An 18,151-nucleotide genomic window follows, 5' to 3' on the forward strand; every position below is an offset into this window, starting at 1 on the left:
AGAATCGAAGTTATCCCCTGGATATTATCAGACCATAGTGCAATAAAATTGGAGGTCAATAACATAAGAAACCACAAAACTCCCACAAACACATGGAAATTGAATAACACCCTCCTGAACAACCAATGGGTCACAGAGGAAATGAAAGAAGAAATTAGACATTTTCTACAAGTAAATGATAATGCCAGTACAACATACAGGAATCTATGGGACACAAGGAAAGCAGTTCTATGAGGGAAATTCATAGCAATCAATGCCCATATTAGGAAAAGAGAGAGAACTCAGTTAAATAACCTAATGCAGAAACTCAAGCTCCTAGAAAAAGAAGAGCATAACAAATCCAAAGCTCATACCAAGAGAGGAAATTATAAAGATCAGAGCAGAAATCAATGCCACTGAGACTAAGAGAATGATACAAAAAATTAATGAGTCAAAGGGTTATTTTTTGAAAGATTAAATAAAATCTATAAACTCTTAGCCAACCTTATAAAAAAAAGGAAAGAAAAGGCTCAAATCCATGCAATCAAGAATGAAAAAGGTGAAGTCACAACAGATCTAGCAGAAACCCAGAAGGTCATCAATACCTACTTCGATAACCTGTACTCTAATAAAATGGAAAACACAGAAGAAATGGACAGATTCCTAGATACATATGAATTACCAAAGTTAAATGAAGAAGATACAGAAATTCTAAACACACCAATTACAATGAATGAAACTGAAAATGTAATAAAAAATTTACCAACAAAGAAAAGCCCAGGTCCTGATGGCTTCACTGCTGAATTCTACAAGACATTTAAAGAACTATCGCCATTACTCTTTAAACTCATCAAGGAAATTGAAAGGGAAGCAAAGCTTCCAAATTCATTCCTGGAAGCAAGTATTACTTTGATTCCAAAACCAGGGAAAGACCCAACCAAAAAAGAGAACTACAGGCCAGTCTCCCTAATGAATATTGATGCAAAAATCTTCAACAAAATACTGCCAAACAGAATACAGAAGGTCATCAAGAAGATTATACACCCTGACCAAGTCAGATTTATCCCAGTGATGCAAGGATGGTTCAACATTCATAAATCAATAAACATAATACACTATATTAGCAGAGTCAAGGACAAAAAACATATGATCATCTCAATAGATGCAGAAAAGGCATTTGACGAAATCCAACACCCATACATGATAAAAACGCTGCAGAAAATTGTACTAGAGGGTCTTTATCTCAACCTGATTAGGGCTATCTATGAAAAACCAACAGCCAACATCATACTAAATGGTCAAAAACTGAAAACTTTCACTCTAAAATCAGGGATAAGACAAGGATGCCCACTATCATCACTCCTATTTAATATTGTTCTCAAAACATTAGCCACAGCAATTAGAAAAAAAGAAAGAAAGAAAAGGAATAAAAATAGGAAAGGAACAAGTTAAATTTTCATTATTTGCTGATGATATGATACTTTACATAGGAAACCCAAAATACTCTGCCAAAAGACTTCTAGACTTAATTGAGATTCAGTAGAGCAGATGGATACAAAGTCAACACTCCAAAACCAATAGCCTTTATATACACAAATAACAGACTCACTGAGAGAGAAATTAGGGGAACAATTCCTTTTACAGTAGCATCCAAAAAAATGAAATATCTAGGAATCAATCTAACAAACGAAGCAAAAGACGTTGACACTGAAAACTACAGCACTCTGAAAAAGGAGATTGAGGAGGATATAATAAAATGGAAAGATATCCCTTTTTCCCGGGTAGGAAGAACCAGTATAGTGAAAATGGCCATACTTCCAAAACTACTATATAGATTTAATGCAATGGAAATTGAAATTTCAACAATATATTTCACAGAACTAGAGAAAACAATACAAAAATTTATTTGGAACCAGAAGAAACATAGAATAGCAAAAGCAATTTTAGGCAACAGAGACATTGCTGGGGGTATTATAATCCCCGATTTGAAACTATACTACAAAGCTACTGTGATAAAAACAGCATGGTACTGGCAAAGAAACAAACTTGACAATCAGTGGAATAGATTAGAAGATGCAGAAACAACTACAGTTATGCTCAGCCACTTCATCTTTGACAAAGAAGCCAGTCATCTTCATGGGAGGAAAGATAGTCTATTTAATAAATGGTGTTGGAAAAACTGGATTTCAACCTGCCAAAGATTAAAACTAGACCCATACCTATCACCATGCACTAAACTAAGACCAAAGTGGATTAAACATTTAAATATCAAGAAAGAAACACTAAATTTTCTGGAAGATAAGTTAGGTAGAACTCCTGAAGACATTGGTATAGGAAAAGAATTTATGAACAAAACCTCTGTGGCACAAGAACTTGCACAAAAAATCAACAACTGGGATCTCATCTTATTAAAAAGTTTCTGCACTGCAAGAGAAACCACTAACAGAGCTAAGAGACAACCTACAATGTGGCAAAAAATTTTCTGCAACTGTACCTTAAGGACTACTATCTAGAGTATATAAAGAACTGAAAAAGGTCAGACCCCCCAAATTCAAAGACCCAATTCAGAAATGGGCATCTGAAATGAACAGACATTTCTCAAACAAAGAAATAAAAGCAGCAAATAAATATGTGAAAAAATGTTCAACATCACTGGTCATTCAAGAGATGCAGATGAAAACTACACTGAGATTCCACCTCACCCCAGAAAGAATGGCTGCTATCAAGAAATTGTCCAATAACAAATGTTGGCTGGGTTGTGGGGAGAAAGCAACCCTTCTCCATTGTTGGTGGGAGTGCAGACTGGTGCAATCACTGTGGAAATCTGTATGGAGATACCTCAAAGAACTAGGCTTAGAGGTCTCATTCGACCCAGCTATCCCCCTGCTGGGTATCTTCCCAAAAGAATTAAAAGAATCATACCACAGTGATATATGTGCACCCATGTTTATAGCGTCAGAGTTTGTAATAGCTGAAGCTTGGAAACAACCCAAGTGCCCATCAACTGGAAACTGGATAAAGAAGATGTGGTTTTTTTAATAAAATGGACTATTACTCAGCCATAAAGACCAGAAACTTGAGACATTTATAGCTAAATGGATGCATATTGAGGCCATCCTCTTAACTGAAATAAATAGGATACACATGTGTAAATACCGAATAGTTTCTCTAGTGTAAGAAACTGAAAGTGTAATTAAGGATACATATGGATGAAACGGCCTAATAACACATTTCTTGGATTGTGTTTCCATCATGTGTCATATGACTGTATCGAAATTTAAATTAGGGAGAAGCTTGGCTTATGTGGAGTATGCTAGCTAACTGGAGTTTTTTTCCAGACCACTATTTGTTCAGTGTTGGTTTTGGGGATCTTTCTGAAACAAATCACATCCTCTGGTGTCTTGTTGGTACTTGAGATTTTTTTTAAGTTATATGCAAAAATGTTTAAGTGCTTTTCAGTTTTGTTTTGGTTGAGTTCTACTGTATTTTATATTATTGTAGTGTTAATCCCTTGCATTGTTCTTCTCTGAATGGTGTTAATTTCTGTATGTGTGTGTGTGTTTGATAATAAAGTTATTTTTTTAAAAAAATGTTCAACATCACGGGTCATTCAAGAGATGCAAATGAAAACAACACTGATATTCCACCTCACCCCAGAAAGAATGGCTGCTATCATGAAATCAACCAATAACAAATGCTGGTGGAGCAGTGGGAAAAGAGGAACCCTGCTCCACTCCTGGTGGAAGTGTAGACTGGTGCAACCACTGTGGAAATCAGTATGGACATACCTCAAAGAAGTAGGACTGGAAGTCCCATTTGACCCAGCTATTCCCCTGCTGGGGATCTTCCCCAAAGAATTAAAAGAACCATACCACAGTGATATATGTGTGCCCATGTTCACAGCAGCACAATTTGTAATAGTTAAAACTTGGAAACAGCCCAATTGTCCATCAACTGGAGACTGGATAAAGAAAATGTGGTTTTCAAAAATAAAATGGAGTACCACTCAGCCATGAAAAATGAGAAATTAAAGACATTTATAGCTAAATGGATGCACATGGAGGTGATACTCTTAAGTGAAATAAACAGGACACACATGTGTAAATACTGAATAGTTTCTCTAGTGTGAGAACCTGGAAGTGTAAATAAGGACTAAAAGGTATAACAGATAAGGTGAAATAGGAAGAAAAGGGACAAAGGGGAAGGGGAAGTGGGAGGGTAGGGGAAGGGAAAGAAGGGAATGGAATTAATATGAGAAAATGAGAAAATGGAAACAAAATCTTTGTAAATAGGGAGGGATGGAGGGGTTGAAGGGAGGGCAGGGGGAGGGGGAAAAAATAAGAACCGAGAGAGATTATGTAAAGGTGCAAATTTCCAATGATGAATGTCATTATATTGTATACCTAAAATGTACCAATAAAATTAATTTTTGTTTTTGGTGTTTTTTTTTGGTACCAGGGATCAAACTTGGGTCCTTCTGCTTGCAAGCCAGGTAGTGGAACCCTTAAGCTAGAGCCCCAGCCCCAGTAAAATTAATTTAAAAAAAAAAAGAATTGGTGTTTCTGGAGAAGACCTAGAAGTGTCCCAGTAATAATCCAAACAGAGGTTTTAAAATACTGTTTTGCCTTCTCAACCACTTTTAGAGGAGAAGATAGGCATGTTATGCTTCTTCAGGTACAACTAAGATTTCACCAAGCAGAGAATATAATTGGAAGACTCAACTTCCTCATCCTTCCAGCTTTTCTTGAGGATCATGGAAACCTGCTCTAGAGGAGACGCTGGCTCCAACCAACAATGAAGCGAGATGTTTCTAATGGCAGAAAAGGAAGCCCATCGTCCACGGTGAAAAACATTATTGTAGACTTGACACAACTCCTTACCAAACATAGTAGTAGAGAAAATGACCCTGAGAGGAAGAAGTGGACAATTCAGTTGCCCAACTCATTTTAAGAAAAGAATCTCAGAGACTGCAGGTAGATCCTTACGTTTTTAATGTATTCAACAGAAAAGAGATTGACTCCTTGAAGGCTTTGGTACCTACTTTACCCCACTGAATGGTTTATCAATGGGTGGGATCACGTGGCTTCTGTCATATCATATAAAAGAAAAGACAAGAGCTTTCCCAGTTTCTGCTACCAACAGAGCTTAGGATTCTTTATCCACAGCAGAATTTTCTGGGTTGTCTTTTTTTTAAAGAGAAGACTTGTTGCAAGGGTCATTGAATCAATAGATAAATGATTTCCATCAGTGAGGATTAAGGGGTTGTCAAAAGCAAGGAGAATGCTACTTAGGAGACAGATAACAGAGCTGGAGGACACATCCTGTTTTCACCTCTCACCTAAAGATCACTTTCACCCATCCTGGGTAAAATTCTCCCCTCATAGAGTCATAGCTTTCCCAGCAGGGTTGACTGACAACTTTCTGTAGGGGACAGTGCCATTTTCAGGGGATATAGCATTCCTTCTAGGGGCCATTGTTTTCTGGCTAAAGGTCCTAGTCTGAAGATGCACAAGGGTCATAGTCATCCCTCCATGGGTCACAGATTGATGACCCACAGTGGTCACGGTCTTTTCTCCAAGGGTCTCTGTCTGAAGATGCACAAAAGCTACAGTTGTCTCTGCAGTGGTCACAGACCAACTGTCCACTGAGGTCATAGTCTTTGTCCCAAGGACCTCAGTCTTTACACCTAGAGCTACACTACTGAGCTTTCTAGGGGATACTGTTTCCCCTTCAGGGGTCACAATTCCACTTGCAGAAATTGTAGTTATGTTTTCACACTTTTCATGGGTCTCCATGGCCAGAGTTTCTCCTCCTGGGGGCAAAATCTTAATAGTATCCGTGGTCACTGCCTCTGTCACAGCCAGTCTTTCAGAGTCAGATCTTGAAGAATTCGTAGCAGATGAAGGCCAAAATTGTGGTAAAGGAGTTGAGCTGACCTCTAGAGAAAAATCATTAGAAAAGAATGAGAATCCTACCTCGTTCTTCCTGTCTTATTAATTACTGGCAGGACTAGGACCACTCCAGAGTTGAAGTAACTTCTCCAAAAATGCAGAAGTGGAGGATTGAATAATTTACCACTTGAAAGCACAGATAAAATTTCATCACGCCCTTCTCCCTGATGCCATTATGTGACATGTTCCCATGCAGGGGCACTTTGTGGATTTGCTACATTTCTGGTGAATGACTCCAGGGCATAACCTATGAGGTCCTTGTATGTAGGCCCTCTCTTTGACCCCTCTGCACTAACAGCAAAATTTTCCCCCAGCCCTAATTCCTCAGCTGTTGAATCTTCAGAGAGAAACCTCTCATGTCTCCACATTGCAGGAGGCACCAGGAACAAAGATGCAGGCAAAGAGGCTATAGACAGTATGATGTAAATGATTGGGCTGGAGCCCACCCAGACACTTGACAAAGGTGAGCACTGGTCTCGCTATCTCTAAAGTGAGAATTATGAAAAATCTCTAAGGATGTTTCTGCTCTTTCATTCCAGCTTCTACCTCCTAACTGCCTGGGCAACATTCACTATCATTGAGATCTTGAAAGAAATTAAATTTCCTTTCCTAACCCTTGTCCATAAAAGCAAAAGAAACAGAAATATTAACTAACATATATAGAGTATTAACTTTAAGCCAGCTCATTCCATATCTCACTTAGTTCTTACAATGCTAATATCCTGAGCATAAGGATTATTCTCATTTTATAGATAGGGAAAAGGAAGCTCAAAGAGATCAAGTGAGGTCCAAATATCCCAACCAAGATTAGAAAACATTGGCTAACATCAAAGTTTATTCTCTTCCCTCAATATCATGTTGCCTCATCAAAGCATTTAGACTTAGCAGAACAGACCTACCCATTGCCTTGTTCTACAAATGAAGACCCTAGCTCCCAAGTCACAGCTACTTACCAGCCTGCACCAAGAGCTCACTCAGTACATTTACAAGGGGAAAAGGGCCAGTGCCACAGAAAGTGCCCTTGACATCATCCATGTCCAGTGTCCACACCACAGCCCCTCCAAAATGTTCTCTCTTTACAAATGTTGCCTGTAACAGTAACAATCAGTTAACATGCTATACTAGCTACCCTCCAGACTATTACAATATCAAATACCAGAAGATGACCACTCAAGAAGCAATGTAGCAGTACTATGGATAGCCTGTATTTGAATCTAGCCTCTGCTACTTATAGTTATTGGGTCTTGAAATTTTTATATAAATATTATGTGCTTTGGTTGACTCATTTATGAAAAAAAGAATAACATTTTCAACATTTTTAGGATCAAAAGCATTCCTATATACTACAACATGGATGAAATTTGGAAGACATTATGCTAAGTGAAATAAGCCAAACCAAAAAATTACAAATACGTAAGATTCCCTTTATATGAAGTACTCAGAGGAGTCCAATTAATAGAGACAGAAAATGGAATAGTGACTCCCAGGAGAAATGTGACTGCTAAGAGAAATGGGGAGTTAGCATTTAATGAGTACAGAGTTTCATTTTGGAGGATGAAAAATTCTGAAGATGGATGGTGGTGATAGTTACAAAAAATGTGAATGTATTTAATGCCACTGAATGATAGAATCAAAAAGGTTAAAATGCATCTTATGCAGGAGCATAACTAACTTAAAAAGTTTCTACATAAAAAATATTTAGATCAATATCTGGCACAGAGTTAAAAGTTCAGTAAATGTTGGCTACCATCCCTCTGTGTTTCCCAGCCTCATAATTGCCATAATTATTCACTGAACTATAGATAATGCTTTATTATTATTGAAAAAAATCACTCCAACATGGTTATGTCATAGTGGTGCTAAAAAGTACAGGTAAAGCAGATAATACAGGGAAGAAGATAAAGGCTTTCATTCATAATTTTTAAACCTCAGCTACAACAAAAAGGCAGAGTTTACACTCAAATCCAGGTCCTATTGTTTTTGCCAGTGCTCTATAAATGTTGATAGAAAAAACGGACTCAATCATATTCAAATAGATGTGTGACTTAGCCAAGTCATTTTGCTCCTTTCTGGGGTTTGCTTTACCCAAATGTAGAAGAAGAGGAAATAGAATCCAGTTATTAAGTCTGAAATTATGGAAGTTTTGAGAGCTTATGCTTCTTACAAGCTAACACATTGGCCTGCCAACACACACACACACACACACACACACACACACACACACACACACACACACACCGGACCCAGATCAGAGAACAGATGTTAATTATTCATAGAAAAAGAGCAGGAGGAACAGCACCTCGAGTTGGTTCCCACACCCCAGCTTCCCATGGGCAATGTGATGAGGGGCTAACCTGCATGTGCAGCAGGGTTTGCATAGTGAACCTCAAAATCATAAGACTTAGGGCTCCTGTGGTGTGGCAGAATATCTGGCAGCAGGGGGAGGGAGTTTCACTAGAATGTCCCTTCTGCTCTGTTTATATGTGAACACTTTTTGGAGGGGACTTTTACAATTCTCGAATGTGAGCAAATGGTCCTGACAGAAGGGGAAAAGGCAGCTGCCCATCTTTGGTATAGTTTATCTGCTTCCTTTGTTCAGAGAGCCGACACAAACCAGGATCCTGGAGGCATTCAGGGGTAATTATCTACTAGCCATAATCTCCAAGGGTTTTTTAGCTCTAACATTTTGTGATGAAGTCCCTTAATCATCCCCACACTGGGCCCGTGTCCCCATCTAGCTCTGCAAGACACAATAATGATCCTCAAGCAAGTCTATGCTCTACTGCTGGTCCCAAGATCTTCTCTGATGTCTTACAGGTTATATTTTTAAGTCCATCCAATTTGCTATTTCCATGGGATCATCGATCTTTTCTGTCTGTGACTTTCATTCCCAAACCACAGGGCAAGGTCCTAGGGGCTGGAAGCCATGCTTTCCACTTCGTTTCTCCCCAGCAGGCTGCATTAGAGTTATACATAGAGGAGCTACATGTATAACTGCGAGGCAAACTTCATGAGTGCCTCCTTATCTCTTGTGTTTTCCACCTCAAATCTCTCCCTTCCCAAGAACACCCAACACTTGTCACTTCTATGTCACCTACAGTAGGAGAACTATGAATTCTCTCCACTTAAAACCCCTGATATTCAGGCAGTTGCCAAATATTGAGAACTTCTCACCCACAAACTGCCTCTCCTTCCTACTACCCTGGTCCAGACCTTCACTATCTCATACTTAGACCTCTAAGTCCAGTACAGCTTCCAAAATGACAAACTAGTCATAGCAAGATCACATGTGAAGACATACTAAAAAGAGTTTCCAAACTTTTTCTTAAGGTCTATTGAGTGTCCATGGGTGGAACCAAGAATTTCTACATTTATCAAATCTCTCAGATGATTTCAAAACAGAGACGGGCTCAGGATCCACTGGGATGTGAAGCTTCTGTTTTAATTCACTATAAAAACCTACCAGATTCAGCTTTGGAAAACACCACTTATATGGGGATTGGGACACGTGTGTTCTAAAGGCTTCAAACTTGCCAACCATAGACCTGCTCAGAAACCCTCTTTTAAAATCCCTGCAGAGTGAAAGCTAAAGTTCTTTACCAGCATTTATTCCTCTCCATAAAAAGGCTCTGATCCACCCAAATTCTTCTTTGAGATTGTGAGAAACTTTCTACCCCACTGAGCCTTCCTCCATGCCATTATCTTCTATTCCTACTCAGCTCCCTCAGGAAGGTCTCCCTAATTTTCCCACCCCTGCCACATATCAGTAATCTTCTTGGAGAATTTAGGATAATCTTGTATTGGTATTTGTCTGTTATAAAAATGTCTGTTCTAAATAGAAAAGAAAAAATATCTGGTCCAAAAAAGAAGGAAAGAGGGGAAGAGGGATGGAGGGAGAAAGAGAAAGAGGAGCAAACAGGGTTTCACCTTGTAACTGAAGCTGATGGCATCATCATAGCCAACCCACTCCTGCCCCTTGTAGGCATATGGGACATACTGATAATCAATCCAATGATTTCTTGCTCTCTGGACAAAGGAGCAAACCTGTCAGGAGAACCATAGGTGAGTTCTATATAGTGCTATAGAGAGAAACACCGGGAGGCATAGTTGCTCCTTGCCCCCTGATAAAAAATCCTAAAAGCCCTCACCAAGAATGAAAAAGAGGTAGACCAAAGAGGGAGCAGGAAATCACTCAAAAAAGACCTTCCCTCTATCCTGAATAAATTTCTGTGCTTCATTTTCCTTTCTACAGCATCCACGGTGAGAAAAATGAACTGGAGGGTACATGATATACTCAAAAAGCCAAGCCAAGGTTTGGCAAAAATGCCAGCACCATGTACTAGGAGGAAAAAACCTGACCCAAAACTGGACCTACATTTTTTAAGTGTTTTCATGAACAAATCTCTCCTCTGTTCATCAAATCTCAAAACAAACTGCCCCATATATGGGTCGTTACTGAACTAGTGCTAGAACTTCTACTAGATTTAAAGGTTTTGAAGGCAGGCTGTTACAATCTATCAAGCATCCAAATGTCCATTGGGTGCCTAGAATTGTGTTAGAAACTATATGCTGCAAAGAAATAGACGTACCCAAGTTATGCTGTAGAAATTAATCTACATCATTTCTATTTTCTTTGAGAGCTTTACAGTTTCTATTAAACTCTTTTTGACCCATAGTATCCTTCAAAAACGTTATTCCAACTATGCCATCACTCACAACCAGGCTTCATTGGATTAGCAGGAAAATGTCCACCTCAATCCAGCATAGAGCAGAGCCTATGAGACACTCAGCACCTCCACTACTGCCTAAGGTAAGGTTATACCTCTGGTGCCCCCTACACATCTGTGCTTTTTTACTTGCTGTGCTTGACCTGCCCATCGGGATTCTCCTGTGCTTCAGAGTCTACTCAGAGTCCACCTGCTCCATAAGACTTCATGTGCCTCTCACTGTCTCCTCTTATGTCATATAATCCCTTGGGGCCACATCTATTTCCTCTACACCATCCCCTAGTAAGCTTCGTTAAGATGGAGATTAAGGGGTGGAGGCGGAGGAGAGATGAAAGAACCTACAACAGAGAGTGTCTTAGAATTTCTCCAAAATAACCCAGTACTGGGGATACAGAAAGCAACAGAGCAGGACTGCAATAAGACATGGATTGATGATTCAATTTTCAAAATTACAAAACAGCAAACTTGATTTTTATTTAGGCTAAATAGTAAGTCAGGACTTGCCCATATAACATGTAAAGCCTTTTTAAGGAGTGAAACCTCTGTCTCCTTCCATTCCCCTGAGTCTCTCACCCCTCACAAAGGACTCGACTTCCTCCAAAGAAAAAGAAAATCTCCCCAATAGTGAAATTCCTTTGTCCCAGTAAATGACCTCTTTCCCCTGTCCCTAGCTTTCACTCTGCCAATGCCCCTTTCCTTGATCCTTTCCTGAGCTGGGGTAGGGGAGCCCTAGCTGCTAGACACAGGTCCCTAATCCCATCACCTCGTAAGAAGCCAAGAAGCCAGCTTGTTTGCTGTACTTCCCTGGAGATGCTGGTCCAATAGCTGCAGCCTGCAGCCCATTCTTAGAGGCTCTGAAAAGGTGAAAAGTACGTCCATAAGTGGGGAGCCCCATGATGAGCTTCTCTGAGGGTGCTCCCAGACTTCACCAGTAATTCATAGCATATGCTTGCAGAGAGGAAAAGAACACAACCTCTCCCTATTTTCCCTTTCCCTCTCCCTCTCCCCCTCCCCCTCCCCCTCTCCCTCCCCCTTCCCCCCCCCCTCTCCCTCCCCCTCTCCCTCCCCCTCTCCCTCTCTCTCTTCCTCTCCCTCACCCCCTCCCCCTCCCCCTCTCCCTCTCCCTCTCTCTTTCTCTGAGACAGGGACTTGCTATCTAGTTAAGGCTGGCCCTGAACTCATTATGTATCCCAGACTGGCCTCAAATTCATAGTGATCCTCCTGCCTCAGCCTCTGGAGTGCTGAGATTACAGGCATGTGCCACCATGCCCAGCTGCCTGCTGGCTGGCTGGTTTGCTTGCTTTCTCTCACCCCACCCCCACCCCATACTAGTGATTGGACTCACTGAGCTACATCCCCAGGCCTTTTTACTTTGAGTCAGGATCTCATTAAGTCACTAAATTGCCAACAATGGGCTTGAATTTGTGATCCTCCTGCCTAAGCTTCCCAAAGGACTGGGGTTACAGGCATGTGCCACCATGCCTGGTCTCCCTGTTTCCAATGGACAATGGCCTGGGCTCAAGGACCAATGTCTGGGGTGCCTGAGCTCTTTCCTTACTGAACATTTGGGGTCTTCTGGAAGAGAAAACAGGGGGCTATTATGTTCTGTGAACTTTTCCCAGCTTCCATGCAAATCATGAGACAAGATGCTGTTGAAATCCAAGAGTCTTAAGGAAGAGAGGAGGAGGTATGAGGTCAGAGTAGCCAGGTTTTCAAGGGAGAACATCATAGCACTAACTGGCTAAGCAGCCATGCATTGGTCACCTGAGCATCCCTGCTCTTTCTACCTGTGGAACCTGCCCAGGCTATACCACCCACGCTGAGATGGGACAAACTGCTGGCTAGGGATAACAGTGCACCAGTCTGTATGCATGCTGAGAGTTTCTGTGGAAGTGAGCAGGACTCAGATAAGTCTGCATAACTGTTATGAGTCAGAGCAGTGCTATCCTACAGTAATAAAAGAGCTGCTGCCTTTCTACCATTCAAAGAGGCCCTGAAACCCATCACTCCAGAGAGCTTTCATAATGACCAGGTATAATTGAGCATGTGACAGATCAGAGGTAGAAGTAGTTTACATTGATTATCTAATTTCATTTTAATCTGGCCAATACCTTAAGTACTATAACTTTCTCCATTTTGTAGCAGAAAAATTTGAAACTCCGACAAGTAAACTAATTTGCCTAAAGTCATCCAGCTGGATGAAGGCAGAACTCTCGCAATCCTCCCTGGCTACTGGACTAACACTAACAATCTCCATTCTCTACTAGGCTTCTCACGTTTCTTCCACATTGAAATGGCTCTCTTGTGCAATCACATACAGAAACACTACATCCTCCCTTTCCCTACACCTGCCTCAGTTTCCTCATCTGTAAGTACTTGATTGTTGAGGTTCCAGAAAATTAGCCCAGAGCCAGCATGTCCAAAAAGATTTATGTGCAATTCTTGTCCACCTTTTTAACCTTTGCAGTGGAGATCTGCTCTGAAAATTGGGTGTGAATGGGCATTCCTCTCTGGTTTTATAGCAGTGGTTAACTCATCTGTGCTCTCATGCCAACATCTTCTGCATAGTATCTATAGATGTCCTCTGAGTAAGAAGAGGCCAGGCCAGGCTCAGGGCATTCTGTCCTTCTGAGATCCAGCAATAGGCCATGCAGAAAACTCTACCCATGATAACATTTGCCACTACTACAGCATCTCCCTCTAATCTTCTGAAGAAAGGCCCAGGGTATAAAAATGTAGCTGACTCTTGTCCCCATCCACACTACTCAGCCCACTCCTAATCCCCACTGACACCAGGGCAGGCACAAGACAAGTACAGTGGCAGTGTATGGGCTGCTCTGGGGTTCTGTCTTCAAGATGCCTCCATCCCTCCAATATCCTGCCCACCAGGGCCACATCTACTCACCTTCCTAAAAAGGACACATCATAAGATATTTAGATGATGTGTGGGACACCAGAGAATGCAGCAGAGAGGAGAAGTCTTGGGCAATTAGTGAGCAGTGCTTTCTTCTGGAAGGCAGACAGGAGCTCCTAGGAAGAAAGACAGAACCAGAGAAAACAGCTGGGGACAGAAAGTGTCATCCAGGAAACTTTTACAATACCGAGCTCCCTAGGGCAAGTCTGGGGACACAAAGCTGAAGGACACACAGCCCCTTCCCACAGGTTTTGAGAAAAGCAGAAATAGACTAACAAAGTGTAGATTTAACAGAGGTGAGATGAACAGACAGGGAGCACAAAATCCAGACTGCACTGTCCAAGTGAGTTCAGGATGCTGCATAGAGAATGCACCACTTAGGCTGGAGGGCTGGAGCAAGGCCCAGATACAGACAGAAAAAGAGCAACCAAAGGTACCTGCTCAGCAGTTAGTAGGCCTAACACTTCTAGGGATAATGGCAGGAAAGAACATTCTGTTTCCTGTCTCTTGCTCCTGCCCCAGCCTATTCCCTGTTAGCCATGAGACCAGACATGATTAAAAAACAAACAAAAAAGTACAGCCATTGCCAGATTCCAGTGCTCCCAGAGTGGCCTTACTTCAATTAAGAAAAGAAATGTCCACCGGTCATGCGTGGGGCTGCCTCTCAGTCCAGGGTACAAGAAAAAAAGGTCGAGTCCATCGAAGTTATGCGTCCTCAGGAGAGTGATAACTGAATCAATAAACTTTTCACTGTTGGCAAATGTGGACAACATAGTGGTGAATCTGCAGAGAAACCAGGGTGAGGGGCAAAGAATGCTGTTCACAGAATCTAAACCTCTTTCAAGGTCCCTGGCCAGGTTTACTTGCTGGCAAGGCACTCTGCTGGCTCCTCACTGATAACTGTCAGTTCCCTCCACCTGTTCTAGCAGACATCCTTCCCCTGTCTGGAGTGAGGCTTTATGAGCTCATCTGGGCCTGGGCTGAATAAGTTTACATAGGAGGCCAGTGTTCTAAAGAGGAATTTCTGACTCTTTTGTTGATTTTCTTGTTTGATTTTTGTTTGTTTTCTCTTTCAGTGTGAAGGTACTTTTGGAAAAATTCTAACTTATTAGAGCTGAACTTTAAGCAATCCTGGGCTAGTCCTGTGGACAATACTTAGAAAATAACCAGACTCGTAGACAAACAGGCCTGGGTTCCATCGTCTTGCCTGCCACCTCCCAGCTGGGTGATATCTGAGGGATAGCTGGGAGAAATTAATATCTGTGACTCTTGCTTTCTTTTCCTACCAATTAGGAATACAAACAACCACTTTAAATTTTCCATGGCAGTTTCAAGATAACACATGTGCAGCCCCCAGCCTCTGGTTGTGGCAAGTGTTCGGAGTGGGAGAGGTGAAGGCTGGGTTCGGGAAGAAAGGGTTGTCACTTCACTTCCGGAATCTTTCTTCCATCATGTCTGAAGGTCCCTTACAAGAGTCATCCTCACTTATTTCAAGCCACCAAGTCTTCCTCAAAGGGTAGAAGGCAGGCAGGCCTCTGGCCCAGGCCTTGGCCATGATAGAGGGGTAGCATTTCTTCAGAGAATATGCAGGCAGGTTGTCTACTCCACATTGCCTCCTAGAGGGTGCAGTGCTGACAAGAGTATCCGTGAGACCCTGAGTGCATTCACTGTGCCCACGCACTAAGAGACTAGCTTTGTTGCTCCTTTTTCTCCAATACCGCTTTTGAGACTGATATCACTGGCCCCACTTAGGAAGTGAGGAAACCCAGGCCCTGTGTGGTTTGGGGCTCATTCTTGTTCCACACAAGACTCCTCTCTTCAGAGACAAAGCCCCTGACTTTTATGAAGTGTGGAGGGTTCATTGGAATATGTCTCCTTTTGTTTCTTATCCCCTCTTACTCCCTTTCTTGCCACCTGGTAGAACTTCCTTCTTTCCTGTGACCTTCCATGGTGGGGGAAAGGGAGGTTGAATCCAAGGTGAAATCAGGGCTGGGGGAAGCATCTGCCTAGCTTTGCTGCCGTCATGGCCAAGCTGGCTCTCTCACCCCCAACCCTCATTTCTAGCCCTCCTGCCCAACTCTCCTCCCAGAAAAAAGCTGGTGACAAGAGCTCACTTCAATGTGCCAAAGTTCCACCCCTCAATGGACAGCAGTGTTTTCAGCAGTTTGTTCCTAGTATGTGGGGCAGAGGGTGAGTAAGTTGGGTCTTCATACCAGGGCACAGCTGAATTTACCATTCATTTTGCTTTGCAAATTGGAAGAACAATGGGAAATGGGGGAATAGAACACAGAGGAAAGAAAGGAAGGCAAAAGTGGACAGGAGAAGAAAGAAGAACACAGGAAAGAGGAGGAAAGGAAAAGCAGGGAGAGCAATCAGCTCAAGCCTTATCACAGCCCCACAATTCAAAGGCTGAACAAAATCCACCAGGCTTCCCCTTTTCCCCATGTTTCCAGAGATAAAGGAGTAGTCTAACATGTTCCTCTTCACTCATTTGCTTATCCAGCAACACTTGTTGAACAATGACTACGTGCCTTGATTGCTTTAGGTGCTTGAGATACAATATTAAACAGTGGACAAGCTCCCCTCTCTCAGGGACCTTTGATCTGTGGGCAAAGGATTTTCATCCTGCCCACCTATGCAGCAACAAACCTTGCCTTGTGCAAGGAAAGAACCAAGGAGTTCTGGACAGGGGAAAACTTAAGCAAGTACTTACTGAGTGCCAACTGTATGCAAGTACTGACCTAGCTACTAAGTGTCCAAAGACATAGGAAACATTGGCTTGAGGAGCTCACGACTTGGGAGTCACAGGTGACAAAAGATAAAAAAGAACACCAGCATTTGTTGAGCATTTGTGATGTTCAGGACCTCTTTGAAGCACTTTCATGGCATTAATACCTTAAATTCTTTTTTTTTGGCACCGGGGATCGAACTCGGAACCTTGTGCTTTCAGAGGTAGGTGATGGAACCACTGAGCTAAATCCCCAGCCCAATACCTTAAATCCTAACACCTGGGCTCAAAAGGGGACCTGAGGTTTGCCAGGCCAAGAGGAAAGAGATAACATCCAGAGGAAGCAGCAACAACTACCAAGGCAAGGAGGCAAGAAGGAGCTCAAGCACTTTGTCAACAGGGAGTTCTTACATTAGGGATGCTCTGGAGCTGCATGTGAGAGGAGGCTAGGACAGGAGAGATCAGAGGAATATTTTAAAATAACAGGAGAAGTGGGTTTAATTCTCTTACATCAGTAAAATCTGAAAATTCAAGCTCACATCCAACACGAACACATCTCTCCTTGAGTCTGTTGAACTCTGAGTGGAGAATTTTCTCATCCTGAAGATCCTTGGCAACAATCTGATTGTTGCTCATTGAGGCAAAGGCAAATATCAGGTGGGTGCAGAGAAAGGGTTCCAAGTCACAGGGCAAAACAGAGGCAGGGGCTGGTAGACTATGTGCCCAGTTCGAGAAATAACACACCAGTTTGTAGGCAGCACCTGGTGAGGGAGGGCACACATGTCAAGAGATCAAAGGAAGATGTGGAGTTCAGCTTCCAGAGAGAAGTATGAACATCTGGCCCAACAAGATTCCACCATGCCACCACATACAGCCCAGAGACTCAGTGAGGCCCAGACCCTCCCCCTTACTGAGATCCCCAAATAGAGGGGAGAGAAGGTCTTATGAAATCCTGGTCAAAAATGAATCCTTAAATCTGGATCCTGCCACAGAATGACACAAAAAGCAGGTGACCAAGTATCCTCTGCTGCACTGCGTTGGATCAGTAATCCCTGGCAGGGGAGCCAGGGCAGGCAGGAGCTCCAGGGCTCAGGCTATGTGGAGAACTTCCTAGCCAGAGAATCTCCTTGGCTCTGCAGGAAAGAATACAATTTTCTTACCATCGTGGTGTTTCAGCACAAGAGCCAGCACTGCAAGAAACAGAGGAAAGAGTCACATAGACTCATCCACACACCTCGAGTGGCATCCTCCCCACACACCTGATTAGCAAGTGCCCTTACCAACTGGGCACTATATCCAGATACAGATACACAAATGGAGTCACACACTGTTCTCTCAGTTCTACTCCTCTAAAGTTGAACCAATGAAGCTAAATGTATGTAAGTTCCTTTTATCTCTAATAAGTACCACATGTATACACACATGCTTTGCACAGGAATGATGATGGTTAGAAGTTCCAGCAAGAGCTCCAGGCCAGTGGTTCTCAATCCTGGCTGCAAAATTTGAAAGTATTGGTATCCTAGCCCTTCCTTCAGAGATTCTCATTTAATTGGTCCAAGAGGAACCCAGGCAGGAAAATGTCTAATGTTCAATGGAGAACCATGGCTATGATCTTTCCTCCCTGAGTTCTGATGTTCACTATGCCCCAGCCCATCTCTACCTAATCCAGACCCCTGAGTCCTAGGCTACTCTCCTTGGGCTTAAAGAGATGACAAACTTGGAAAGCCTGGCACCTCCTGGACTGAGACACATTGCTAAGAACTTCTACACTTACCGACCCATAACAACAGCCTCCCCCATCTTAGTGGTCTGGCAGCTGTGAGGCCAGAGCTCGAACCCCTTTATAGGGACT

General features: G+C 42.4%; 1 protein-coding gene across 1 annotated transcript; it reads right to left on the reverse strand.

The window, feature by feature from the left end:
- Positions 1 to 4,969: 4,969 nt before the first annotated feature.
- Ovgp1 (oviductal glycoprotein 1) lies at positions 4,970 to 14,354 on the reverse strand. Its single transcript, XM_021265981.2, is given in 9 exon segments — positions 4,970 to 5,171; positions 5,174 to 5,286; positions 5,335 to 5,917; positions 6,884 to 7,019; positions 9,858 to 9,974; positions 11,421 to 11,605; positions 12,221 to 12,324; positions 13,563 to 13,687; positions 14,189 to 14,354. Coding segments are annotated over 9 exon segments (1,566 nt in total). The 5' UTR covers positions 14,345 to 14,354; the 3' UTR covers positions 4,970 to 5,124.
- Positions 14,355 to 18,151: the final 3,797 nt, after the last annotated feature.

The sequence above is a fragment of the Heterocephalus glaber genome, unplaced genomic scaffold, assembly GCF_053883595.1.
Source record: "Heterocephalus glaber isolate CG9 unplaced genomic scaffold, H.glaber_assembly_v1.0 deba00001442, whole genome shotgun sequence".
NCBI classification, from domain to species: Eukaryota; Metazoa; Chordata; class Mammalia; order Rodentia; family Bathyergidae; genus Heterocephalus; species Heterocephalus glaber.